Below are 26,861 nucleotides of genomic sequence, written 5' to 3' on the forward strand. Positions count from 1 at the left end.
TCCACAGGTCCATCTTCAAGCCTATTTCTGAGGAATGACACCAGAAAGGTGGTTTGGAACGCTGGCCCTTTAAATGCACATGAGCCACTTCAGGCCCCGCCCCCTCCAGGTTGTCAGCTGTGCTGCTCTGTCCCGTTCAACCAACATCTGAATATTTGAGGTAATGGGCTCCAAGTTTGGACATATTTTCAGTCTGGACTACAACCGCTGCTGCTGACAAACAATTATGGAGAAATACTGGAGAAATGTTGGTCTGAAGTCTGGACCTGATATGAGCAAGTGTGGAGATGGAACTAGTTATAAAACTTAAACTAGTTTATAGACATTACAAATTAAGAAGGAATTCAAACAGGTTGTAGAAATCCACTGGATTTTTGCCCTAAATTAATATAAAGATAGTTTTGCAGCAGCTGGAGGGTTCAAATTCAAACTGTATGAACTATTAGAGTACAAATACACAAATTAATGAACCACAGACTAAGAAAAATTTAGATAAATATGAGCCTTTAAGGAAATACTTCAGTTATTGTTGTTGAGACCCCTGTTTTTTAAGATGATGCACCCAGGGGTGGGGTTACGTCCTGTGTCACTGATGTGTTTGATGTGGGTTCTTGTGTCGCTGCAGTGTCATAATCCAATTATCCCCTAACCTGTAATCCTAACATGTTCCATAACTCCGCCCCCAGGTAAAATACGTACAACGAAATGCCCCCAAAAATAGGAGTACCTATTGTTGGTTTCTTATGTAAATCAGTCTGTGTTTTGGAATAGATAAATGATCATGAATGGGCAGTGTCCTGAAAAGCAAACATTTAAATGATTATAAAAGTCCTTGCACGGTTCAACCTTCGTCAAAGCCCGTAGTTAATGTCACAGCAAACCTTTTATAACTTTAACAAAGCTAACCTCTCACCTACGCCATCAGAGACCCGATGGTGGAAACACAGCAGAACCAGGAGGAAAGTTCACAACCAACCGTCCAATGACAGACTTGGGTTCTAAGGAGGTCCGGTCTCTGGGACCGTACTGAACTCACACAGATCATAAATTCATACCCGGTATCTTCATCAGCTCAGTAACTCCAACTGATGACATGCCTCCTGACCTCTGACCCCAACACCAACATTCAGATGGAATCATCTGATTAGAACCGTTCTGACCCGGTTCAGATCCTTGATGTGGTCCACATCTGTTCAACATATCATAGGAACAGGTGAGACCTGATCCACATCAGTCACTGGTTTCACTGGTTTGTATGGGAGCTGCAAAGGGAAGGAACATTTATGGCAAATTTCCAGAAACTGTTCATGAGTAGTTGAATTTGGTAATCTTGGAAATATTCCTAGTTGGAAACTTTCCAACTTTCAATTTATGGAGTTAATTGGAATATTGGAGTAATTTACTCAAACTGTATCACATCCAAACATAAACATTTCGTTTTGTTACAGGCAGACGTTCATTTAGAATAATATTAAAAAAAAAACCCCATCACATTTCAACTGATTTCTTTGTAAATTAAACTGAAGTATTTTAATTATTTCATTGAACAACAAAAACATGAATGTGAAGTAAAATAGCTGCAATTGAACCCTCTGGAACTCTACCAGCTGAAATCTGAAATATTCACTCACTTTCACTTCCTTCTTGAAACTCATCTGTTTCAGAAAACCTCCCTTCACAGCTGCACTGTTTAACTCTTTTCTTACTGTTTAACTCTGTTTTTATTGTTTAACTCTGTTCCCCATTAAACTGTATTTTATTGGCATTTTTACATTTATCATATTTTTCTTTATTCACTGTCTGGTGTCCTTGAGTGTCCTGAAAGGCTCCTACAAATAGAATGTATTATTATAAAATACAGACTTATCACATACTAAATTAAGATGTAAATAAAGGTACTTTACTGCTGTAAAGTTTTATTTTTAGTCTTTCATAAGTTGACTTATTTTCAGCTCCATAACTACGTCCTTCATCCCGATTGAAAGTATTTTGTCATGAATAAATTAGAGATAAATTGTTTGAATGCACCTTTTAACTCTTATTTGATTGTGTTAAGTCATAAATAGTAGTATAGGTGGAAAGTGATTATTTTTAACTAATATAATTAACTCAACGCATCATGGTGAAGCTTTAGATGAAAATGACTTGTATTAATGTTTTTTTTACCATTAAAATCATTATTTTTCTCATTTTAACGTAAAACAGACTGTGGTTTCCTTTTATAAAATCTAAGTGTCATACGTTTCAAACAGATTTTCTTCACCTTGTTCAACAGGTAACGAGTTGTTCAACGTTTGGATACTTTTTCAATAAAGTTGAATAAAAACACCTTTAGAACTACATTCCCCATGATTCCCGGGGCTGTCGCATGTTGGCGCATGCGCGTGTCAGCGGTGTCCCAGGGCCGGGTATCATGGCGTCGTACGTGGACATCCTGAAGAGCGAGTTCCCTGAGATCGATTCGGAGCTCTTCGACTACATCACAGGTGAGAGTCCGGGCCCGGAGCCTCCGTCCGCCGGCGTCCCGCGGCTCTGCCCCGGCCACGGGCGGCGGCTCAGCCCGTCCTTCGACCCGCCGCTTCCCGGTCGGTTCACCGTTCCGAGCCGCAGAGCTAATGAGCTAACCTGGGCTAATCGGACTGACACCGGCTAGCACGGCATGGCCCGGGTCGGCGGCCCATTGAACCCGGTTAGTGCGAGAGTTAACCCGCGTTTGGACTAAACCCACTGGACCGGACCGGGACCAGGACCACGAGGTCCAATAAAACGGTTTACAACCGGTTCAGAGAAAATAAAGTAGAAGAAGATAAAAAAAAAAAGTGGAAACAGTGAAGCAGAAACATCTGCTGAAGTCGAATAATGACCCGGTTTAAGTCGATTAGTCGTGACATCAGTGTCAGTGACATGAACCAGATCTGACTGTCAGTGGGACAGAAGACAGAGAAAATATTTAACAAAAGGAGAGAAGTTGAACATGTTTGTCACGTGACTAATCATTAAGTCGCTCACGTCCATAAAACAGTTAAAACAGTTCAATCCAACTGTAAATGTGTCTGTTAAACTGTTGTAAAAATGACCTGAAACTAAGTTTTCTGAATGTTTCTGTAAATGTCACTGTTAAATATTAGGTTAAAACGACTGTAAAAGGCTGAACATCCACCTGTGGAGCGGAGTGATGGACCGACCCCAGCCACCCTCAGGACCTCCGAAGGGGCCCCGGGACTCATGTTGGGCCCCGGTCAGAGCTGAGCCCAGTTCCCATTGTGTTGATGCGTTTGTGTGTTTGTCAGGTGTTCTGGACAGCGGGGGGGCGGACTTTGAGGATGGAGAGGAGGTGTTCGAGGCTGTGGGTGGAGTTCTGCAGGAGGTGTCAGCTGACAGCAAGAACGAGGACGACATCAGAGAAATCTGCCTCCAGATGTTCAACACGCTCAAACTGTAAGGGGGAGGGGCCTGTCCTCGCAGGGCTGTGGATGGGCGGGGCTTATTTGTGAGTCTGTGTCAGTAACGACGCTGATGTGTGTTTTTAATCAGGACCAACTGCCACGGCGCTCAGCAGCAGGTGTTACTGGACGCTCCGGTGCAGCTGTCACAGATGAGCACCGACACCAGTAAGACCCGCCCACTAACCAATCATGAACCAGTGGGTCATTAATGTCATATCAGAGGATAAATGATCCAAAAAGTGTCTTTAAAGTGTCCTGTACCAGGTGACGTGTCCTCTGACCACGTCTGTCCTTGTCCTCAGACTCTGCTGCTAAAGACATTCAGGGCATCTGGATGATGAAACGTCCTCAGAACACAGTAGGTCTTTAAACACACGTGTACGTCTCTGTTACGATGTCCTTGAATGCACCATGTTTTGTCCTGTCTTTCCGTCTTTAGACGGTCGACGCAAAGAAGCTGGAGAAAGCTGAGGCCAAGCTGAAGGCCAAGCACGAACGACGCAACGAGAAGGACTCTCAGAAGGCCTCCACTCCACTGTATGTCCTCATGTCCTTACCTGTCCTCCTCATGTCCTCATGTCCTTACCTGTCTTCCTCATGTCCTCCTCTGTCCTCACCTGTCTTCCTCATGTCCTCCTCATGTCCACACCTGTCCTCCTCATGTCCTTACCTGTCCTCCTCATGTCCTCCTCATGTCCTTACCTGTCTTCCTCATGTCCTCCTCATGTCCACACCTGTCCTCCTCTGTCCTCCTCCTGTCCTCATGTCCTCACATCCATCTTTTCGTGTTTGCTGGTGTCACTTGGATCACTTCCATGTTGGTGGTGGTTTCTCTCTCTAACCATGTCCTCTCCCATCCTCACCTGTCCTCTCCCATCCTCACCTGTCCTCTCCCATCCTCACCTGTCCTCTGATGTGCAGTGTCCTGGAGGAGGCGTCGGCCAGTCAGGCCAGCAGTAAGAAGGACAACCGAGTCGACCAATCAGGGAAGAATCGCAGCTACGACATCCGCATCGAGAACTTTGACGTGTCCTTCGGAGAGAGGTGAGTTTTAACGCTACACGTCTCACCGTTTTACACGATGACATGAAACACAGAAACATCTGGACCCGTTCCCGCCTCCAGGTGTCTGCTGCAGGGGGCGGAGCTCTCCCTGGCATCAGGCCGGCGTTACGGTCTGATTGGTCGAAACGGTCTGGGGAAGACGACGTTGCTGAAGATGTTGGCCAGTCGTAACCTGCGTGTCCCCGCCCACATCTCCATTCTGCACGTGGAACAGGAAGTGGCTGGAGACGAGACGCCGGCGTTGCAGAGCGTCCTACAGAGCGACACGACCAGGGAGGAGCTACTGTCGGAGGAACGGCGGCTGAACGCTCGTATCGCCAATGGAACGTAAGACGCAAGCCGCTAACGATGTGTAGTGCTAATGTCCAAACCGACACGCTTTAGTATTTATTTCAACATCAGTGTTTGTCATCATGTTCTGACCTTTAACCCCCTGGTGTTCCACCCACAGAGGTCCTTCTAATCACCAAAAGGACCTAACGCTACGTAGTGCCGTAGTAATATCAGAATTTTTTTCATACAGTTTGTTTTTACCTTTTTTTGTTTCATCAGCTTGAGCCATAAACAAAAATACGTGATACTCAATAACTGTCATACTTTTTAACCATTTAAATGCCATGTTTGTAATGTAAACAAACCATTTTTGTTTTGATGTGAAAACCTCCCCAAAATGTAAATACTTATAAAAAATCCTCCTGTCATCTGTCAGTGATTCACACCAACATTGGTTCATATTATTATTATGTTTGGTTCTAGGTCAAATTTTAAATGTGTCAGTGTGTATTTTGTGCTCACTTGATAGAAGGGTGTTAGTATAGGAATTTACCACCGTTTATTATGGGATGGTTTTAGTGGATGGTTCAGAATTTTAAAAATCATACAAAAATGAACAACTGTTGAATTCTGACCTAAAGCAAATTGTAAAAATAATATGACCTTTAATAACATGAAGTGTAAAGTGTGCATAATGTGCTCACCTGGATACTGGAAAGTTGAGGTTTTAATATGTATGTAATAAATCAGCACTAACTAAATAAACTGCTAAAAAGTGTAATAATTCCCCCAAAAATTGAAATAAATTTAGATAATTTAAAAAATATGGTTCAGATAATTATCACCGAGGACCAACATCTGACTTTTATAAAATAACATTTTGTCTTTTTGCTGTTTTTTTTCTCTGTTAACGTTACATATGAATGATTGAGTATGATTTCACGGTTTTGGGGATTGTCACAGACACCGACCCATGTGTGGTTATTTTGACCTGTTCACGAACACAGAACTCATCCCGGTCTGATGTGTTTGGTCTCAGAGCCGACGGAATGGAGAGCGTCCGCCTGTCGGAGATCTACGTGAAGCTGGAGGAGATCGAGGCCGACAAAGCCCCGGCCCGGTAACCACGGCAACAGCACAGTCGCATAACCCTCCGGCGCTCGACTTTGGCCTGACTGTCTCTGTGTTTTTGACTCCCATCAGGGCATCCATCATCCTGGCTGGTCTTGGATTCTCTCCCAGAATGCAACAGCAGACCACCAAGTGAGTCCACAAAGTCCTCAGTATGGAAATGTTGACGTTAACGGTGTATTTTCAGCTTTAACCATGAAACCGGTTAGTGCTGCCTGTGAGTTAATGTGTGTAGGTGGGCGTCTCCATCGTAGACGTCATGTGACTAGTCATGTGACTGTGTCGATGCAGGGAGTTCTCCGGCGGCTGGAGGATGAGGTTGGCGTTGGCCAGAGCTCTGTTTGCACGGTAGGTGGTCAGTTTTCAGTGGTGTTTCTGTCCTGGGGGGTCGACTCCTGACTGACTGTTGGTATGTTTGTTCTGACCAGGCCCGACCTGCTGCTATTGGACGGTGAGTGTTATCTAATGTTCAACAAAATGCAACCAGTTCTGAATCAGCAAAATGAAAACTTCATAAGAGGCGGAGATTTGTGATTTAGAAGTGTTTATGCTCAGAAGATGAAAAACCCACAACACTGAACACACCATGACAAAAAACACTCATTCACCACAGGTTCAGACTGACACGATAAACAACACACAGTCCTACACACTGGGAACTGAAGTAGGCTAAAAGGACGGAAGTAGGCTAAAAGGACGGAAGTAGGTTAAAAGGACGGAAGTAGGTTAAAAGGACTGCTGAAGTAGGCTAATAGGACTGAGGTAGGTTCAGTAGGACTAAAGTAGGCTAAAAGGACTGAAATAGGCTAAAAGGACTAAAGTGTAGGTTCAGTAGGGCTAAAGTAGGCTAAAAGGACTGAAGTAGGCTAAAAAGGACTGAAGTAGGTTCAGAAGGACTAAAGTTGGCTAATGGACTAAAGTAGGTTCAGTGGACTAAAGTAGACTAAAAGGACTAAAGTAGGTTCAGTAGAACTAAAGTAGGCTAATGGACTAAAGTAGGCAAACAGGACTAAAGTAGGTTCAGTAGGACCAAAGTAGATTCAGCTGTAGGACTACAGTACATCCATTAGGCTGCGGTAGGTTCAGTAGGACTATAATAAAGTCAGCTGTACTCTGGTATGCTCAGTAGAACTACAGTAAATTTAGTAGTCCTACGGTAGGTTCAGTAGGACTACCGTAGTCCACTAGGCTTTTCCGTACTGACCCATCTGCTGTGTTTCAGAGCCGACCAACATGTTGGACGTCAGAGCCATTTTGTGGCTGGAAAACTACCTGCAGGTCTGAACTGTCATTTCTGTTAGCATTCCTCATTGGTAACAATAGGGATGGTTAGCTTTGCGCTAACAGCTGATATACTTGAACTCCTCCAAACAGACGTGGCAGTCGACCATCTTGGTCGTCTCCCATGACCGTAACTTCCTGAACGCCGTGGTGACAGACATCGTCCATCTACACTCTCAGAGGCTGGACAGTTACCGTGGCGACTACGAAAACTTTGTTAAAACCAAAGAGGACAGACTTAAGAACCAGCAGAGAGAGTACGAGGCCCAGCTGCAGTACCGACAGCACATACAGGTAACCACGCCCCCACCTGGCCACCAGAGGCTTTCCCACAATGCATGGGGGCGCTAATGTGTCATGTGTTTGTGTATCAGGTGTTTATCGACAGATTTCGATACAACGCGAACAGAGCAGCTCAGGTCCAGAGTAAACTGAAACTACTGGAACGACTGTAAGTTCACACCTCTGACAACAAACAATCAATAATGTAAGGTGTGCATATTGTTGATTATTGATCAGATTGTGTCGTCCTGCAGACCTGAGCTGAAACCAATCGAAAAAGAAACTGAAGTCACTTTAAGGTAAGAACGTCACCCTCTGTCATGTTCACTGACAGTTGGGAAAGATGCATGCTCTGCACTTCTCTCCTCGTCCATCCATTTGATTGATTGGCTGATTGATCAATTGCTGCTGCAGGTTTCCAGATAACTTTGAGAAGTTGTCTCCTCCCATCCTGCAGTTGGATGAAGTGGAGTTTTATTACAGTCCGGATCAGCGGTTGTTCTCTGGACTCAACCTCTCGGCGGACCTCGAGTCTAGGATCTGTATCGTACGTATCCTCTCCGGCCAATCACTGATCAGCGGCTGGTCACATGTCAGCAGCATTTCATTTATCAGTTTCTGCATGAAATGTACACGTTGTTCACTTATGCTGTGTTTACTGTCAGGTTGGAGAAAACGGTGCTGGAAAAACGACGGTCCTCAAATTGCTGATGGGTGAATTGACGCCGATCAACGGAGTCAGACAAGCCCACAGGTAAGACCGCCAATCAGACACCTTTAAAGACCGCCAATCAGATGCCTTTAAGGACCGCCTATCAGACGCCTTTAAAGATGTAAAATGTAGAACTTAATTTAGAACTTAACTGATTCTGAAGGAAACTCTTTTGTCATATTTTTGATCAGCGTTCTAAGTTCGAAATAGATAAATTGAGTCAAACATGTCAAAGTGGTTGTACTTGGTGTCGTGTTAACCCGCTGTTATGTTGCTCCGCCTCCAACCTGACACTGATGGTCTTTGTCTTCAGGAACTTGAAGATCGGATACTTCAGCCAGCACCACGTGGATCAGCTGGACCTCAACGTCTGCTCTGTGGAGCTGCTGCTCAACAAGTTCCCCGGTAACTATGGCAACGATTACCACAGCAACCACACCACCTGAAGGATGCTCTGTCTGTGCTGTGATTGGCTGTTGCTCTGTCTGTGCTGTGATTGGCTGTTGCTCCGTCAGGTAGACTCAGGATCGTCTCATACATTTATTCTTCAGTTTGAGTTGAATGAGTTTTTTTTGTGTCAGTTTTTCATCGCCTCCAGACACTGAAATCTGTCTGAAAATAAGTTGAACGGTGATGTGTAAAGATGAACCTGAGCAGCAGCCAATCACAGCACAGCGCTCCAGGTCAGCACCGGCGTGAGTTCTGATTGGCTGCCGTGTGTCGCAGGTCGGACGGAGGAGGAGTATCGCCACCAGCTGGGAGGATACGGGATCACAGGAGAACTGGCCACCAGACCTGTGGCCAGTCTGTCTGGAGGACAGAAGAGCAGGGTGGCCTTCGCCCAGATGACCATGCCCTGGTACCGTCTAGACCATGTAGACCAGCAAAGACCAGTATAGACCACTGCAGAGCAGGGCAAACCCCATAGGCCAGGATAGACCACTACAGACCATGATAGACAACTACAGACTAGTATAGACCAGCACAGACCAGTATAGACCACTACAGAGCAGGGCAAACCACACAGACCAGGATAGACCACTACAGACCAGTACAAACCACATAGAGCAGGATAGACCACTACAGACTAGTATAGACCAACACAGACCAGGATAGATGACTGCAGTCTACTATAGACCGGCACAGACCCGGGTAGACCACTACAGACTAGGATAGACCACCACAGACCACTACAGACCAGTACAAACTACATAGACCAGGGTAGACCTCTACAGCCCAGGATAGACCTCTAGAGACTAGTAGAGACCAACATAGACCAGGGTAGACCACTACAGGCCAGTATAGACCACTAGAGACCAGTACAAACCACATAGACCAGGATAGACCACTACAGGCCAGTATAGACCACTACAGACCAGCACAGACCACTACAAACCAGCACAAACCACATAGAGCAGGATAGACTACTACAGACCAGGATAGACTACTACAGACCAGTATAGACCACCACAGACCAGGAGATGCTGATCCTGATGTTTTCCTCCGTTTCAGTCCAAACTTCTACATCTTGGACGAGCCCACGAACCACCTGGACATGGAGACCATCGAGGCTCTGGCTAAAGCTCTGAACAAGTTCAAAGTGAGTGAAGAACACAGAAATGAGGACGTTTAGACGAAGAATCTAAATCTGAATAAACAGAATCTGATCCAAGTTCAGCAGATGAAACATGGGTTTGACATGTGGAGGTCTTCAGGCCGATCAGTGATTGTGGTTTCATCACGCAGTCTGGTGACCCCGGTCTGACCCCAGGTGTGTGTCTTGTGTGTTTTAGGGCGGGGTCATCCTGGTGTCACACGATGAGCGTCTGATCCGGTTAGTCTGTAAGGAGCTGTGGGTCTGTGAAGCCGGGCAGGTCCACCGCGTCGACGGCGGCTTCGACGAGTACCGCGACATCCTGCAGGAGCAGTTCAGGAAGGAGGGCTACCTGTGAGGCCACGCCCCCTCACTGTGGACAGACACAAGCCCCGCCTCTACCCCCTCATAACAACACCCCTCCCCTCCCGTCTTCCACCCCAGCGACCAATCGGAGCAGAGCGGACGATGCCTCCGGCCTCTGAACTGAACTCCTGATGTGCTGCTGGCTGACTGGTCCCGCTGGGGTCAAAGGTCACCACTGCAGAGCGACCTGTGGAGGGGAAGGCATTGCCATGACGACGTGGAGTTAATTTAAAGCATCGAGCAGCGTCTGTGTGTCGTCTGAAAACATGAATCTGTTGTTGTTTTCTGGGTTTACAGAGACCGGACATCAGTCATTATATATTTACATGAGAATAAAAGCGCCACATCACATGGTCAGTTTCACTTCTTTGAGGTCAAAGGTCACTGCCGTTGTTTATTAGTGATGGTTATTACAGTTAACGCTCCAGAGAAGGTCCCCTTATGTGAAATCAGACATTTTCCTCCTGATGTCATAAAACACTAAACCCAGGTGATCAACGCAGCGTCGTTTTAACAGGTTTCTTTATATTTGACCTCATCATGTTTTTCAGATTTGTGGTCCATCATGTTCTTCAGGTTCCGACAGTAGAACACAGTTTTTCTACTTAAGTTCAGATCTGTCCAGGTTCATCACCTGGATCTGATCGATGCAACCGGTCGTGTCTAGGTTTAAAGGCTGACTGTTGGAGTTAAAGTTGGAAACCAGATGGTCATTGGTGATTTTGAGGAACAATAGAAATAAATACAAGATGAAATCTACGTAAACATGAAGAACGTGATGAACCAACAATGTGTGAAAGACAAACTAAGGACCTAATGAAGGAGTCAATGAAAAGCAGTTCATGAACAAACATCTCGTATCACGCTGTAATTTCGATCAATGTGTGAAAAGTTACGGTCACTGGATTCGTCCAGAGTCTACTTCCAAGTCTGGGAACGCTGCCTTTTTACCAGTTTAGTCCAACTGTGGTCGAGTCAAAGCCACAACATCAGAGTCAAACATGTTCTATTTCATCACAGCAGAAGGTTTTTGAAGATCAATGATCTGAATCCAACAACGAACTCAATACAGTCAAAATATGACACAGATCATTCCAGGTAGACCCAGAGGTCAGCTCTACAGCTCTGGTGTCCACGCTGCCGTCTTCTGCTGAAGGTGAGGCAGGAGAGCGTCTCTGTAGAACACCTCCAGCCTGGACACTGTCTCTGCCCACAGCTCAGGGTCAAAGGTCACCGGGACCACAGCGGTCTCCTTAAGGGTGAAGACCACAAGGTCAGCATTCTTCAGACCGGTGACGGCCAACTGACACTGGATCTGCGTGAAGTAACTGTGGGACGACTTCAGCCGGTAGCGTGGACCAGGACACTAGACCAGGACACAGAAGACAGAGTAAAGCACCAGGTCCATGTGGACACAGCAGAGGACAGACGGACATGTTCCTTACCCTCGCGGCGTTCTGTCCATCCTCGTCCACGATCTGCAGACAGAAGTCGGGGTTGTCCCTGCAGGCGTCCTCCACCCGGCGGTGTCTGTGTTTGTAGGGACACTTCACCTCCAGACAGAGCAGCCATTGGCCGGTTCGACTGTCCGTCACGATGCCGTCCGGACTGGCAGCCAACCACGGTCTGTGAGCGTCGATGAACAGACCGCAGTCCTGGACGGAGACCGGACGACGCAACGCCGCGCTCTTCAGACCCTGAGGACATTCACAGAAGGCGTCATGTTACATCTTCTACATCGTCATCACCTTGTCTTTTCTGTTGTGTGCGTTTGTGCCCACCTGGTACCTGCGGACCGCCTCTGCCTCCTGCTCCACCCCCCAGCTCATGGCCCTGGTCTGGACTCTCCGCCCCTCACCTGTCAATCAAAGCAGGGTCATGAAAGGTCAAGAAAGAAGAGCCAAACTGGTGAACATATGAAAAGTGAACTTAATGCAACATGTCAAGTGGGCGGAGCCACCTAATCACATAGACTGGTCAAATGGGCGTGGCCTACCTGTGATGTCAGCCAGGTAGGAGGTGGGCGGGGTCTTGGTCTTTCCGTGAACAAAGTGGCAGTGAGCGATGCGATGGGCGACGGAGGCCGTGATCCGGTTCTTCCTCCATTCAAACCAGTCCTGGTTGGTCCTCTGTCCACGGGTCAGGACCTCCACCTGGTCCACCACGGACCTGTCCACATGGACTCCCAGACCCAGGGGCACCTGGTCTGGAGTGGGAGGGGATCTGGAGACCACCTGAGGATCTGGATCAGTGCATTTGGGTCTAGCTGCGGTGTCGGCAGACGGTTTGAGGAGAACCTGTTTGAAGAATCAGGTTGAGACGAGTTCGATTCTTCGGCTCCAAAAAGACGAACAAAAAACTCAACGTTTATCCTTAAACTTCAAGAAATAATTAGACATTTACGAACCTGACGAACCTGAGACGACCTGCTGTCACCGGCTCCACAGTTCCCCTGGTTCTGCTTGTCCTGGTTCTTCTGGACCACCTCGCCCCTTTGAGGGTACCGTGCACCTGCAGACCGGGTCTTCTGGTTTTTACCGGTCCTGGTCTGAGCCTGTCCTCCGGCTCCAGACGTCTTTATGGACGGGTGGTACCTGACCTGAGGGATGATGGGCGCCTTGGTCTCGGTGATGTCATTTCCTGTCTTTTTGACGCGCTGACTCTGCATTTTCTACGTCAGACTGAAAAAAACAGAATCCATGTGATGTCTGAGTCTGATCCACAGCGTCAGTACTTTTTACAACAGTACTCGAGTACAAATAAGACTGGAGTATTTGTACCTCAACATAAACATGTTGTTGGCGTGTACTGGTCAGGGGTCAGTGTTCCTGAAGGTACTACGGTTCTCTTACTTAGACTTACACTTGGATCGTTTACATTCATCCTGGTTTCCAGTGAATTTCAGGAACTTGTACTCGTTCTACTGCGTCTACATGTTCAACTTTTCACTGTCATCTTTTTAAGTATTTTATGACTGAACTGTGGTGTTTTTTTTTTGTTTTAATTCATCCAGTGTGTCTCAGATTAAAGGACATCTGACACATTGTACTTCTGCTGAGTTTTAATATCACTAGTTTCACTGCGGTATTGGCGTGTGACGTCACAATCGTCACGTGGCTTTTATTTTGAAAAATGGACCGGAAGCTCAAACTAACACCTTTTTAATCTGTGTTTTTCTGTTTTGTTTTGTTTTTTCCGTGTTTTTCCTGTTTTTATTCATGTTTTTCTGGTTTAGTCCGTGATTGTTTTCTGTTTTTGTCCGTGTTTCGTTGAAATCTTCGTTAAGCAGGTGAGCTGTGCATAAATTCGGTGTTTCACTAAAGTCGAAAAAAGGCAGAAAATATAAACTTTCTGAGACAAACCAGACTCTGATTTATATTATATTAGACTCGGTTTGACTGCATAAAATGTGATATTTCAGTCTGTAAAAACGGTCAGTTTGTTGAGTCGAAATAAAGGTTTAGTGAAGTGAATTTACAGCCGAATACTTAATAATGTATTAACCATTAAAGACATTTAATAAAGTCATGAAATAATGACGTGAATCCAGTGAATGATCCGGTTTAATATTAAATGTCATGTATTTTTAACGAGGTTTGGTTCATTACGTCATAAAAGTAAAAATAACCCGGAACAGCAACTGTTTGCGAAAATATGACAAAGACTGAACAGAGTCACGTCATTAGAATCAGAATAAAACAAAATAACAACAGAATAAAACAATAGAAGCAGAGTAAACAGACTAAAACCAGTATAAACAGAGGCTCTGACCTGTAGGGGTCCCAGGCTGAACTGAAACTGCTGAAGCTCTGACTCATGGTCCCGTGATCCGGATCACAGTCTCGTCAAACCGGGTCCGACAGAGTCCACGTGGACCGTAAACCTGATCCCACACATGACACAGAGACCATCAATACCAAAGATCGATTAATGTTGATTAAATGGGGGTTCCCTAAACGTAAACCCCGTCTCTGGTCCAGGGGTCTGGGTGTTCAGGTCCTGGTCCAAGTCTTCCGGTCCGGGTGTCCGTGTCAGGGTCTGTGTGTCCAGGTTTGGGTCTCTGGTTCTGTGGGTCCGAGTCTTGGTCGTGGGGTCCTGGTCTCTGAGTCTGGGTTCAGGTCTGCAGGTCCAAAATTGGGGTCTGGGTCTCCGCTTGTCTGGGTCCAGGTTCCCTGGTTTGGGCCAGGTTCTCTGAATCTGTGGTCCTTGGAGTCGGGTTTGGTTCTCAGGGGATCCGTGTGTAGTTCTCCGAGAGTCGTGGTCCTGGTCCTGGTCTCAGTAAACCGGGTCAGGGTGGTCTACGGTGGAGGCGTCGGTTCGAACCGTTTCAGTTCAGTTCAATATTTAGGATTCGATTCATTTTCTGATTCTGTATCGAGTCATAATGAAGGAAAACCTGTAAATACTGCAGTACAAGTACAAGTACAAGTACTGATCAACAAAAAATACTGCAGTACAAGTACAAGTACAAGTACTGATCAACAAAAAATACTGCAGTACAAGTACAAGAAAAAGTACTACAACCCCAATTCCAAACAGTTTGTCTGCTTCAGGTCCACATGGTGGTCTTTGTGTGGTCCTGCAGGTTTTCATGGTGGTCTTTGTGTGGTCCTGCAGGTTTTCATGGTGGTCTTTGTGTGGTTCTACAGGTTTTCATGGTGGTCTTGTGTGGTCCTGCAGGTTTTCATGGTGGTCTTTGTGTGGTCCTGCAGGTTTTCATGGTGGTCTTTGTGTGGTCCTGCAGGTTTTCATGGTGGTCTTTGTGTGGTCCTGCAGGTTTTCATGGTGGTCTTTGTGGTCCTGTGGGCCCTCATGGTGGTCTTTGTGGTCCTTTCATGGTGGTCTTTGTGGTCCAGCAGGTCCTGATGGCGGTCTCCCAGGTGTCCCCCGGTCTCTTCCTGTCTGATCTGGACTCGGCTCTGAACCTGGCGGTTTTATCGAACAGGAACGTCAGTCTGATCGTCAACGCCAGCGGACTGGAGGGCGTGTCCTACCCGCAGATGGACGGTCTGGAGGTGGTCCATGTTCTGGTCCCGGACCAACCCCACGCCCCCCTCGGACTCTACTTTGACCCCGTGGCGGAGCGGATCCACGAGAACCGGACCGGGACGACCCTGGTCCACTGCGTGGCAGGCCGGAGCCGATCCCCTGCCCTGGTCATGGCCTACCTGATGAGGTAAGGCCAGACCTGCACCCGGGTCAAAGGTCACCTCACACTGTCAGTGCACAAGTACTGAGACACTGTACTTCAATGAAAGTACTAATACTCCATCAGAGTAAAAGTACCGCATGAAAAAGTACTGTCACGTTTTTAACACATTTATTTTTTACAGTGTTACTGGAACCCCTGAACTGTTTACGCTAAAGATAAAATCAGTACGTCACCTTTCATCTGAGATTGGATTCTTTTTATTGGTCTATAGACATTAGAGTAGAGGTCTGCATTGGCTGAGGGGGAGGGGTGGAAGTGGGCTGGGCTTAGAGCAGCAGAGTGCAGTCGGTGAGAGAGACATGAAAGATTTTTTGGAGTCTTCTGCTGGTGTGTTTATGTTGAGTTTCACCTTTTTATCTGTATTTTTGTTGAGTTTTTCACTGTTTTGTGGGGGGTTTGTATAGTTGATTGATAGTTGTATCTGTAAATGTTCTATAAAAGTGTGTATATTTGTACATATGTTTAAATCTTGTTTATTTGTATATATGTATAAATCTCCATGCAGATCTATCCAGTTCATACACAGATGCAGTGTGTGTATTTGAATCAGATGATGGATGTTTTTGTCAGTGAAATGAGGGGCTCTGTCTACACATAGACACAAAGTGAACACAGACTATCACCAGGATCCAAATGACACCAAAAAACCAAAAAGAACAAGAAGAACATGAACAGAATGATGTAGAACAGGGGTGTCAAACTCATATTAGTTCAGGGGCCACATACAGTCCAAAATGACCTGAAGTGGGCCGGATCATTAAAATAATAACATAAAAATATATAAATAATAATTCCAAAATTTGTATGTCTAACTTGTATGTTTTAGAGTGGAAAAAAAAGTAAAATTGTATTATCAAAATGTTTACATCTACAAACTATCCTTTAAAAAAAATGAGAAAAACACGAACAGCCATGAACAAAATGAAATTTAAGGGGGAAAAAAAGTGAAATTTTAACAATTTATGCCATTATTTGGCCTCAGCTTCTCATTTTCACATTCATTACAACATACAGATCACAGTGGATCTACAAATACACAAAACATAAGAACAGGCAGAATATTGGTGCAATTACACTTAATTCTCTTAAGACATTCCAGATTGTTTATATTTGTTCAGGTTATTCACATTTTTTGTAAAAGGCTAGTCTGTAAATGTAAACATTTTTGTGTAATTTAACTTTTTTTTTTTACATTAAAAAAAAGGAGAAAAATTTGTGGTTTTCATTATTTATAGGTTATTATGATAGTGTTTTACTGGTCTGATCCACTTTAGATTGAACCTAAAATGATTTCAACATGCTTGATTGTGAATTTCTTCAGTGTAAGTTTGTATTTCACTAATTCATCCCGTGGGCCGGATTGGACCCTTTGGCTTTTGGCCCCCGGGCCGCATGTTTGAGACCCCTGATCTAGAGAAACTACAATGGATCAACACATGGAAAATACAGGAAAGGTTATTTATATTAAGTTTAATTATGAACATTTACAGCTGTTTTATAAAGAATGATAAAAATTCAAGTCAGTTTTTAATTTTTAAAAATAGAAAATATATTTATATAACACACTGTTTTAAGCATTTTTTTTATGTATAATAACTATAATTAATGGACAGATAATGAAAATTAAGTTCTTTTTGAAAAAAGTGCAAAGCAATTCACGAAAAAGACCCTTTTATTGCAAAAAAACCCCTAAAAACATCAGGGCCTGTTGTAACGGTGGACATGTGTCTGATCTGGTCCTGGTTCTGCAGGTTTGAGGGTGCCAGCCTCCGTCGGGCCCATGAGCAGGTCCTGGAGACGCGTCCGTTCATCCGACCCAACGCCGGGTTCTGGAGGCAGCTCATGGACTATGAGAAGGCACTGAGCGGCAGGAACACGGTGCAGATGGCGAGGACGGGGGGCGGAGTCCTGCCGCAGGCCCTGGAGGATGCCGAGGTCACCACGGAGACGTACTGCATCAATGTGTGAAGGACTGGGGAAACCAGAACCACCTGACCCTGGACCTCATGGGACCCAGAGGGGGCGGAGCCACTGAAGGTATTTCCTGACGATGCTCATAGAAATGGAAATGACCTGAAGGTTTTCTCTCATCGGAGGTTTGTTTTTCAAAGTTAAATCAAAGGGAAAAGGAAACAGGTTTTTCTAGATGCTTCATGTGAAACTTCAGAAACAGAACCTCTACTTCTACTGTTCATTAGAACCATGTGTCGGTGCTACAGCGCCACCTGGAGACACAGACTGATACTCATGTTTTTCAGTTTAATGACTTCAAATCTTATTGGCGCCGTTTACACTGACCATAAAAATCCAATAACTGATCAGATCTGATGCACTTTAGAAATACAATAACCAATGAACCCTGGTTTAAATGTTTGAGTTCATCATTAAATTTATTTCAGACTATGTGACGATAGAATCAAACTTCCCGTTATCATTGTCCACTAACGTTTGACTACGTCACTTCTGTTTTCCATGATTTGTTGTTTGTCCACATGTTCAGATGTAACAGAACAAACTACATCAGATGAACCTGTTCACCTGCATGAAGACAAGGGAGGACAGGTGTTAATCTGATTTATTATAATCAGATTATACCATTTATACAATCAATAATTATCTGAAAACTCCACTGATCAGATAATGATCAGATTTTTACTGTGGATGTAAACGGGGTCAGTGTTCGTCTGGATTCAGTTCATTTTCTGTCACATGAAGTTAGTTCTGACTCAAGTTCATCTCATCGTTCAGCTGTTTTATTTTTCACTGAAAGAAACGACACGGATGAAAAGTCTGAGGATGATTTGTCGTCACTGGTTTGTTCAGATTCTAAGTCTGAACTGTTCAGAACTTTTTTCTCTCGGGTTTAAAGCTTTTCTTCTAACCGTTTAAACCTTCAGAACGTTGACTGTATTTGGTGCTAAATGAATAAAACTGAGTTCATGTTAAACTTTTGTTAAACGTCTGGCTCATTTCAGCCTTTTTCTGGTTCAATAAAACCACAGACATCGATGATATTCAGGGTGGTTCCTCTTCTTTAGGCCCAGTTTTACTCCTTAATTAAATTAGTTTTTTAATAACGAGCTGAACTGATGCCTTTAATGAACTGAACTTTAATGAACCAGTCGAACATAGAAAAACAAAAACCACTTTATTGCATCAAAACAAACATGAGTCCTGAGGTCACATGGTCCGCTCAACCTCCATGTAATGAACCTGAACCTGATGGGGGTCCGAGGGCCGGTCCAGACCTGGTTGCGGGTCCGAGCTCAGTACTGGAAACTCCGCTTGGTCTGGATGTCGTCCAGGATCTGCTGCAGCTCCTCGTCCTCGAAGCGTCCCTCTAAACTGTAAACGACAACAAACCATGAGCAGCGGGTCTTAAAAAACCAACGAAGACGAGGTCACGTGTCACAGGACGAAGACGAAACATGTTCACAAGGTCAGCCTGCGCCGACACCGCTGTGGACGCCAGGAGCTGCGATAAATATGATAATCAGTTCTATCCTGGTCACATGACGTCAACGCCAAGAATCAATAAGTGAAGCTTTGAAATGTGACGTTGAGGAAAAAAAACAGATGTGATGATGACGGACGAAAAGACGAACACTGACTTTAAAACAAGTGATGTTTGTTTTATCTTCTGTTTGTGTTTTTTGATCCTATTATCGTGTATCTGTTTTTATCAGTGTTAGCAGATCACATCTTCTACTAGTTTTATCATATCTTGTATTTTTACCCGTATCCTCGTACAGCACTTTGGTCTGTCAGGACCAGGACCAGGACCAGGACCAGGACCAGGACCTCACAGATCAGGTCCTGAGGTCTGATTCTTATTCATGTGTATTTCTGTGACTTTCTGCTGTTCTAATTGTATTTTTTAATCTGTATATTTGGTTGATTGAGGCTGAAAACAATGATTATTTAAAAAGTCGACAAGTCAGACAATGAACTGCCCCCCCCCACCCAAAAAAAAAAAAACAAAAACAAAAAAACAACAGCTCTTATTTCTAAAGTAAACATTTTCTTTCCTTTAACAAGTACATTTGGTGACAACAATTTGAATGCAGAACAAAATTAAACCAATTCAATTTAATATTCAATAAATATTACAAACAGCAATAAAATAAACATATTTCCTTAAACAAAAGTGCACAATGTCACCAACGTCCTGACAAGTTGACTGTGTGTGTAGTAGTAATGTTGATAATTTATTTCCTGCTACTTTAATTATACTTGTTCAAAGAATACTACTATTAAACTACTATAAGACATGACTATTTTCCCTGGAATTGAAGTATTCTGATGTGGATCTGAAGGGTGTGTGTGTGTGTGTGTGTGTGTGTGTGTGTGTGTGTGTGTATCAGTAATGAAAGTGAGGAAAGAAAAAAAAAAACCTGAACTTTTCTGAGCATTTCATTCTGCATGCTCTTAGGTGCATTCTGGTGCACTCTGCGAGCAAAAACCTGTAAAGCATTAAGGTTCAAAATTAATAAAAAAAAAAAAAAAAAACATCTTACACAGGAATATGGTCAAACATTTTATCAAATCTTAACCCTGATCTAACCCTAACCCTGTACACAGCACGGCCGGATGGTGAAGTACTACAATCTACTGAATGACTTCAATGAGTAACAAGCCTGGTTTGCTTGTCTTCCGGACGTACTGCGACAGAAAATCGTCATTTCTACCAGTTTCCTGGAGCCAGGACCACTTGAACTTATTTTTGATTCCTGCCTCACACTTCAGTTCGTCCCCACGCTGAAGGACGATGAATTCTGACATGATTTCACAGAATATTTAGACGAAATACACTGGTGGTAAAATACTCAAAGCGAATCCACCATCTTGTCTCCAGAGACGCGGGACGCAGGACCACGTGTCATCAACGGACCAATCAGAGCCGTTGATACAAGTTCTGTGTTGTAAACGAGCATCTCATTGGTCGAGATGAATGGAGAAGAAAGCAATATGGCCGCACCCATGAGACGGACCCAAATAAACATAATTTACACTTTTTGGAACGATTTATGCATAATTTTCTGGCTGAAATGTTGCCAAACCAGACGGAAATGATCCGGACACGTTTAATTTACTGGAACATATGCTCAGTTTTCGGAAAAAAAGCCGATTTCCGGCAAAAACCGAAACACATTCATCACTGGTATGTGTGTGTGTGTGTGTGTGTGGGGGGGGGGGTGGGGGTGGGGGGGTCACTGACCTTGGGATCAGGGCTTTGGCCTCCTCCGCCGCCTCAGGACACAGGTTGGCCAGACTCGCCAACTCGAACTTATGGAGCTTCTTCTGTAGGAGGAGACTGGAGACAGGAGACCTTCATCATCATCATCATCATCTGCAGAGGACTCTTGTAAATAGGAGTGTAACGGCACAGAAAACTTTTGGTTCAGTACGTTTTCCGTACAGTGTGTGTGTGTGGGGGGCTCCGTAACTACCGAAAACCAAAAGTGAAACTTTACATGCCTCGAACATCTGACATGGCTTCTGCGCCTCTGTTATACTCTGTTGTCATGGTTACCCCTGGTGCTGCCACGCTGATTAGTCAACGTAAACGACCATGAAAATTAGTCGACGAGTTGTTTTACTATCACCTAGCACCTGGGGAATCCATGCCGACGTGTTTGGCAATATTTCAGTTCTTTCTATTGTTTACATTTGTCACGGTACGGGGGACATTTTATGTTTTGGCCTGAATAAAACGGACACAACAAAATAACAAACACTTCATCTTTTTTTTTTTTAATTAGTTGTTTACATTAATCGACTAATCGAAAAATTAGTTAAAAGATTAATCGTTAGAAAATTAGTGGTTAGTCGTCATAGGCTACATGTATTCGATGCGTACACCTCTGGTCCTGAAATGATCCACATCATTTTCACCACGAAAGAAGAAAAGGATGAAAGTGATGAAGATGTGAATGTTTTCAACCTGGTCTAAAGGTCAAACAGCTGATCCCATGGTTATCTGTGCTTCCAAACTCTTAAACCCGCTCGCTTCTGGTTCCGTCGCCTTCATCAAACCTTCCACTCACAGACACATGTCGTGTTTGATCTGACGTTCTAAACCGTGCACGGCGGCAGTCTGACCTGCGCACGGCGGTGATGGTCTCCCGGTTCTTGAAGCGGCTGAAGCGGGCCGTGTAGTTGAGCGTCTTCATGAAGACCTCGGACAGCTCCTGCTCGTCCTCGGCGCTCTCGTTCTGCTGCTTCCGATGCTCCAGCAGCATGTGCACCTCCGAGTTCAGCAGCGTCTCAGCGTTCTCGAACTCTGAACCCAAAACACAAAACAAATCACCACCGGAACCTGATCCATTACCTCGTGGGTGTCAAACATACACCCTGTGGACCAAAACTGGCCCACCAAAGGGTCCGATCCGGTCCTTCAGTGCAAAAACGACACTAATGACATTAACAGTCAATGGTGTTGAAATTATCTTAGTTCAGGTTCAATATGACCTAAAGCAAAATAATAACATAATAACCTAGAAATAACGACTCCACCTTTTCTTCTTGGTTTAATGTGAAAAACATAAATAACAGTAAAAATATTTCCATCAACAAACTGACCTTTAACAATAAAATGTGAATAACATGAACAAATATGAACCTGAAATGTCTTAAATAAGTGTAATTTTAATTATTTTGTCTGTTAGTAAACGTTTTGTGCATTTTTAGATCCACTGTGATAATAGGACAGAGGGTCCTAATACTTATGTTCCATTAATATTCCGTCTTGTCTTATTTTGTTTGGTCCTTGTTTTTTGTGTGTTTGTTAATTGTTATGTTTGTTTGATTGCTGCTGTTGTTTACTTTGTCTTATTGTTTACTTTACTGTGTATTCATTTGTGTTGCCTTTAAGGATTTATATATGTATGTACTTATTTATCTATTTACTTTTCTGGTATGTCAATATGAGTATGTATGTATGTGTATGTGATAAGGGAGGTTCATTACTCATAACAGGGACTAGACTGTTCATATATTCTGCTGATAGAAGCTAAAGGATGGACTGTTGTGTGGAGAAGGAGTGGGATTAAATAAATTCTACTTCCTCCCACTCCTTTTCAAATGTGCAAATGAAGTCATACTTTGCTTTCATGTATAAGTCCCCCCCCCCCCATGATTTCTTACTATGTTTTATTTCTAAGGACTAAGTAAGATTACTCTGTTTTGTTGCATATTCAAAATAAAGTAAGAAGAAAAAAAAAAGATGAATCATAATATAATTGAAATTTCATTTATTTTTCTTGAGAAACTTCAGGTTACTGAGGTTATTCACACTTTTCATGATGTAATTTTCTTTTTTTTTTTTTTTTAACACTAAAACAAAGAGAAAATTTGGACCATTATTTATAGGTTGTTATGGTGTTATTGCACTGGTTCTGACCCATTTCATACTGGGCTGAATGTGGGACCTGAAAAAAAAAAAAAAAGAGTTTGAAACCCCTGCATTATCTGTGCAGCTGGGACTGTTAACTACTATACATACAGGGTGGGGAAGCAAAATTTACAATATTTTGAGGCAGGGATTGAAAGACAGTGTATGACCAGTTAGTTTATTGAAAGTCATGAGAATTTATTTGCCACAAGAAAATGTCCATAATAGAAAATGTTTTTATTCTATGTGTCCTCCTTCTTTCTCAATAACTGCCTTCACACGCTTCCTGAAACTTGCGCAAGTGTTCCTCAAATATTGGGGTGACAACTTCTGCCATTCTTCTTTAATAGTATCTTCCAGACTTTCTGGTAATAGTTTTGCTCATAGTCATTCTCTTCTTTCCATTATAAACAGTCTTTATGGACACTCCAACTATTTTTGAAATCTCCTTTGGTGTGACGAGTGCATTCAGCAAATCACACACTCTTTGACGTTTGCTTTCCTGATTACTCATATGGGCAAAAGTTTGTGAAAAGGTATGGATAATAGTGTTAGGTATGATTATGACATCAATATATGTTTGGGTTCAAAACAACTGACAAAGTGCCTGCTGAGAAAAAACAACTAAATGTTCATTGTAAATTTTGCTTCCCCACTCTGTACATACATTTATTTATGTATTCATTTATTTACAAAAACAACACTCTTCTGTAGAAACTGCGATTTTATTCCTTTTCAGTTTGTATGTGATGATCTGGTGGAGGTCAGACTGGTCTAGATGACCCCAGAGAAACTCCTGACATTTGAATTCATTTTAAGTTCGTCTTATTTGGTTTGTCTACTTTGGATCTTTATTATATGAATGTGTAGATGAATAAATAATGGATCCACTGTATGCACTTTGAGCAAGCATTCATAGAGAAGCCCAATAGAAATCTAATCCATTATTATTATTATTATTATACCACTTGTATATTTCCATAAACCTGGACATACTTGCTGCTGAACGCCTTGAATTTCACCCATTTCACTTTAGTTTTATTTTGAATATGCAACAAAACAAAGTCACCCTACTTTTAGTCTTTAGAAATAAAATAGATTGAAGATGAAAAACTTCTACATGAAAACAAAATCTGATTTCATTCACATATCTGATCTGTGGTTTGATCAACATCCTTTACATTTCAAACAAACCAGTCGTGATCATTTTTAACTTTCAGCCTTTTAATGGGTTGTTCCTTTATTATTCTATTTCAATGTTTTGTTGACCCGCTCTGGGACAATAATCCATCATATTCACATCTGATTTACTTCAGTACAGATGTTCATTGTAACATGCACTGACCTGATCACATAAACAGATGAATAAATAAATAAATGAATGTGTTCAAATGGACAGTTTATTCTGTTTGTTGAGTTTGTGCGCCCCCCTGTGGTGGATTGTGTTCAGGACCCACATAGACAATAACAAGGAAACTGTCTAAGAAAATCCACCTGAATGTGGTCTGTGCGTACATTAGCAAGTCAGTAATAAAATGTGCAGATGTGTTTATGTCTGAGGTCAAATATACGCACATGGAATAACACTAGTACTGGGCTGACTTCTAAACTGTACCTGTGGAGTCACATGTCAGTGGTGATGACGCACACCACAGCCTGCAGTTCATTCAGAAATGCCTCACACATGTTGGACAGGTGTGGCGTAAAATACGGACCTTGTAAAATATGGACCTATTTGGAATTTGCGCATGCGTGAGCGCAGCCTTACCGGATGTCAGGTTCAGCGAGGCTTATGAAATAAGTACCTTGCGAGTAGAATTGTGCGCTTTTGGGTTAGGGTTAGGGTTAGGATTAGGGTTAGGGGTTAGGGGTCGCTGAACCTGACATCCGGTAAGGCTGCGCTCGCGCATGCGCAAATTCCAAAAAGGTCCAAATTTTACAAGGTCCGTATTTTTTCCCACACCGGTCGTGGAGTTCGTACCTTTCGGAAACAGCAGCTGAGACGCGTCCTCCTCCACATCCCCGACGTGCGGAGTGGCCGCTCCGCCTCCGGCCGCCATGACTCTCACACAGCCGCCGAGCAGCGGAGGAAGGCGGGAAGACGGAGAGAAGCGGCCCCGGGGCTGAAGGCCGGCGGGTCCCGGTACCGGAGCTGTGGGAGAGGGGGGGGCGGTGTGGGGATTCTGCGGTCCGGTGGAGCGTCGGCGGTCCGGTTAACGACCACGGTGTTCGGCTCAAACAAAGCTTCTCAGTGAAGCGGAACACACAGCTTGCACTTCCGGGTTCGAAAGGAAGCACTTCCGCTTCAGGACCTTCACAATAAAAGCTGAGGAAACAGAAAACTAGAAAATGAAAAAGATTAAACGTAACGTGTGTGTGGTGGAAAACCCTCGGCCTTCAGTCCACACCAAAGAGTTTTCACACAGGGACGACGAACCCATAACTATCCCCTGTGGCCGAGGGTAAAAAAACAGATGAAATTCTCTGGTTGAACTGGAGAAGAGAGTCACACTGAGTTCAATATTATTTCAGCCGAAGGTTTGGAGAAAAACAACTAAAGGCAAGAAGTGGAAAAGAACTTATGGGTGACGGTATTAGACCAGGAACATCAGAGAAACACAAACTGGTCTGGAAGTTAAAGGTCAAATACAGAGATTTAGTGTCAACGTTTAGGAAAAAAACACAAGCACGACATGTTCAGAGACTGAGTTCAAAGTTTTCTGCGTTGGCCAGGAATCAAAACCAGGTCAACTGTTTGGAAGGCAGCTGTGTTCACCACTACACCAGCAAGACTGAAGAAGAGGAACCGAAGACGAAAGAGGAGAGTGGAGGAGCCGAGGGAAGAAGGTCCAACTAGAAGGAAATGATCTGAATGAATGGGAAATAACTCAGGACATATTATTATTATTATGCCACGTATGCGAAACCTCTTCAGTTTTTTTCTCTTCTGAAATAAAAACCTATAAATTTCTTAATATTTTTAATGAACATTTACATTATCAGTGAATTAAAAATAGAAAAAACATGATTTACACTAAAAATGCAACATGGAGATAAAAATATTATATCATCGTTCTGTTTATATTATGTGTATATATTAAATTATTCTATTTATATTCTATTTTGTCTCCTACAGTAGGATCTGATTTCACTGTAACCCTGGAGACCACAGATATGACGTAACTGTTGACGTCATTCAGGTCCAGGTCATGACACACATGTAATACACATGAGTCACCAGCAGATGGTGGTGTTGGTTAATGGATGTTCACTGTGGAATTCAACTACAGGACACTGCAGTTCACCAGGACCAGCACAACTGCATCCAGAACCAGAACCAGCATTCATCTAGACCCAACAGAACCACATGGGTCTAGTTTAATGAGGAGAACCCTGAGACCACATCCAGAACCAGAACCGGCATTCACCTAGACCCAACAGAACCACATGGGTCTAGTTTAATGAGGAGAACCTTCAGACCACATCCAGAACCAGAACCAGAACCAGCATTCAACTAGACCCAACAGAACCACATGGGTCTAGTTTAATGAGGAGAACCCTGAGACCACATCCAGAACCAGAACCAGCATTCATCTAGACCCAACAGAACCACATGGGTCTAGTTTAATGAGGAGAACCCTGAGACCACATCCAGAACCAGAACCAGCATTCATCAAGACCCAACAGAACCACATGGGTGTGGGTTAATGAGGAGAGCCCTGAGACCAGAACCAGAACCGGCATTCATCTAGACCCGACAGAACCACATGGGTCTAGTTTAATGAGGAGAACCCTGAGACCACATCCAGAACCAGAACCAGCATTCATCTAGACCCAACAGAACCACATGGGTCTAGTTTAATGAGGAGAACCCTGAGACCACATCCAGAACCAGAACCAGCATTCATCTAGACCCAACAGAACCACATGGGTCTAGTTTAATGAGGAGAACCCTGAGACCACATCCAGAACCAGAACCAGCATTCATCTAGACCCAACAGAACCACATGGGTCTAGTTTAATGAGGAGAACCCTGAGACCACATCCAGAACCAGAACCAGCATTCATCAAGACCCAACAGAACCACATGGGTGTGGGTTAATGAG

General features: G+C 43.8%; 4 protein-coding genes across 9 annotated transcripts; 2 read left to right on the plus strand and 2 right to left on the minus strand.

Annotated features, from left to right (window-relative positions):
• The first annotated feature begins 2,328 nt into the window (after positions 1 to 2,328).
• abcf3 (ATP-binding cassette, sub-family F (GCN20), member 3) lies at positions 2,329 to 10,501 on the plus strand. The gene is made up of 21 exons (XM_030152387.1): positions 2,329 to 2,486; positions 3,291 to 3,438; positions 3,535 to 3,611; positions 3,749 to 3,804; positions 3,886 to 3,983; positions 4,368 to 4,490; positions 4,572 to 4,838; positions 5,824 to 5,904; positions 5,988 to 6,047; positions 6,207 to 6,263; positions 6,344 to 6,366; positions 7,138 to 7,193; positions 7,290 to 7,490; positions 7,571 to 7,647; positions 7,733 to 7,777; positions 7,893 to 8,025; positions 8,144 to 8,232; positions 8,504 to 8,595; positions 8,917 to 9,049; positions 9,703 to 9,790; positions 9,984 to 10,501. Exons 1-21 carry the CDS (start codon positions 2,369 to 2,371, stop codon positions 10,140 to 10,142), a joined length of 2,181 nt encoding a protein of 726 aa, XP_030008247.1. The 5' UTR covers positions 2,329 to 2,368; the 3' UTR covers positions 10,143 to 10,501.
• Positions 10,502 to 11,141: 640 nt separating this feature from the next.
• On the minus strand, positions 11,142 to 14,020 carry LOC115431752 (uncharacterized). 3 transcript variants are annotated; one of them, XM_030152397.1, is made up of 6 exons: positions 13,922 to 14,020; positions 12,567 to 12,831; positions 12,147 to 12,447; positions 11,932 to 12,008; positions 11,596 to 11,847; positions 11,142 to 11,516 (listed from the first exon to the last, which is right to left on the minus strand). In XM_030152397.1, the coding sequence occupies exons 2-6, from the start codon at positions 12,816 to 12,818 to the stop codon at positions 11,268 to 11,270; spliced, it is 1,131 nt and encodes a 376-aa protein (XP_030008257.1). In that variant the 5' UTR covers positions 12,819 to 12,831; positions 13,922 to 14,020; the 3' UTR covers positions 11,142 to 11,267. The 3 variants fall into 3 exon arrangements, with proteins under 3 accessions (XP_030008257.1, XP_030008258.1, XP_030008256.1); XM_030152398.1 differs by having other exon boundaries at positions 12,147 to 12,443; positions 12,566 to 12,831; XM_030152396.1 differs by having other exon boundaries at positions 12,558 to 12,831.
• Positions 13,295 to 19,396, plus strand: LOC115431772 (dual specificity protein phosphatase 14). Of its 4 annotated transcripts, none has more exons than XM_030152418.1 (3): positions 13,295 to 13,439; positions 15,007 to 15,326; positions 17,114 to 18,376. In XM_030152418.1, exons 2-3 carry the CDS (start codon positions 15,016 to 15,018, stop codon positions 17,328 to 17,330), a joined length of 528 nt encoding a protein of 175 aa, XP_030008278.1. In that variant the 5' UTR covers positions 13,295 to 13,439; positions 15,007 to 15,015; the 3' UTR covers positions 17,331 to 18,376. The 4 variants fall into 4 exon arrangements, 3 of the variants coding, with proteins under 3 accessions (XP_030008278.1, XP_030008277.1, XP_030008279.1); XM_030152417.1 differs by having other exon boundaries at positions 15,010 to 15,326; XM_030152419.1 differs by lacking the exon at positions 13,295 to 13,439 and adding an exon at positions 13,949 to 14,082 and having other exon boundaries at positions 15,010 to 15,326.
• Positions 18,489 to 25,044, minus strand: polr2d (RNA polymerase II subunit D). The gene is made up of 4 exons (XM_030152427.1): positions 24,737 to 25,044; positions 21,465 to 21,645; positions 20,581 to 20,676; positions 18,489 to 18,707 (listed from the first exon to the last, which is right to left on the minus strand). Exons 1-4 carry the CDS (start codon positions 24,813 to 24,815, stop codon positions 18,629 to 18,631), a joined length of 435 nt encoding a protein of 144 aa, XP_030008287.1. The 5' UTR covers positions 24,816 to 25,044; the 3' UTR covers positions 18,489 to 18,628.
• Positions 25,045 to 26,861: the final 1,817 nt, after the last annotated feature.

This window comes from Sphaeramia orbicularis, chromosome 13 (assembly GCF_902148855.1).
Source record: "Sphaeramia orbicularis chromosome 13, fSphaOr1.1, whole genome shotgun sequence".
NCBI classification, from domain to species: domain Eukaryota; kingdom Metazoa; phylum Chordata; class Actinopteri; order Kurtiformes; family Apogonidae; genus Sphaeramia; species Sphaeramia orbicularis.

What these genes read in the sequence shown, in the direction of transcription:
- abcf3 (XM_030152387.1), top strand. Translation starts at nt 2,369, where the DNA reads ATGTTGGCGCATGCGCGTGTCAGCGGTGTCCCAGGGCCGGGTATCATG. An exon ending in GAAACTGAAGTCACTTTAAG is followed by an intron (nt 7,778 to 7,892) that starts GTAAGAACGTCA and finishes TTGCTGCTGCAG; the next exon opens with GTTTCCAGATAACTTTGAGA. An exon ending in GCTGCTCAACAAGTTCCCCG is followed by an intron (nt 8,596 to 8,916) that starts GTAACTATGGCA and finishes CGTGTGTCGCAG; the next exon opens with GTCGGACGGAGGAGGAGTAT.
- LOC115431752 (XM_030152396.1), bottom strand. Translation starts at nt 12,818, where the DNA reads ATGCAGAGTCAGCGCGTCAAAAAGACAGGAAATGACATCACCGAGACC. An exon ending in GGTCGTCTCAGGTTCGTCAG is followed by an intron (nt 12,448 to 12,557) that starts GTTCGTAAATGT and finishes TTCTTCAAACAG; the next exon opens with GTTCTCCTCAAACCGTCTGC. An exon ending in CTACCTGGCTGACATCACAG is followed by an intron (nt 12,009 to 12,146) that starts GTAGGCCACGCC and finishes TTTGATTGACAG; the next exon opens with GTGAGGGGCGGAGAGTCCAG.
- LOC115431772 (XM_030152418.1), top strand. Translation starts at nt 15,016, where the DNA reads ATGGCGGTCTCCCAGGTGTCCCCCGGTCTCTTCCTGTCTGATCTGGAC. An exon ending in GTCATGGCCTACCTGATGAG is followed by an intron (nt 15,327 to 17,113) that starts GTAAGGCCAGAC and finishes CTGGTTCTGCAG; the next exon opens with GTTTGAGGGTGCCAGCCTCC.
- polr2d (XM_030152427.1), bottom strand. Translation starts at nt 24,815, where the DNA reads ATGGCGGCCGGAGGCGGAGCGGCCACTCCGCACGTCGGGGATGTGGAG. An exon ending in TCAGCTGCTGTTTCCGAAAG is followed by an intron (nt 21,646 to 24,736) that starts GTACGAACTCCA and finishes TTTTGGGTTCAG; the next exon opens with AGTTCGAGAACGCTGAGACG. An exon ending in ACCATCACCGCCGTGCGCAG is followed by an intron (nt 20,677 to 21,464) that starts GTCAGACTGCCG and finishes TCCTGTCTCCAG; the next exon opens with TCTCCTCCTACAGAAGAAGC.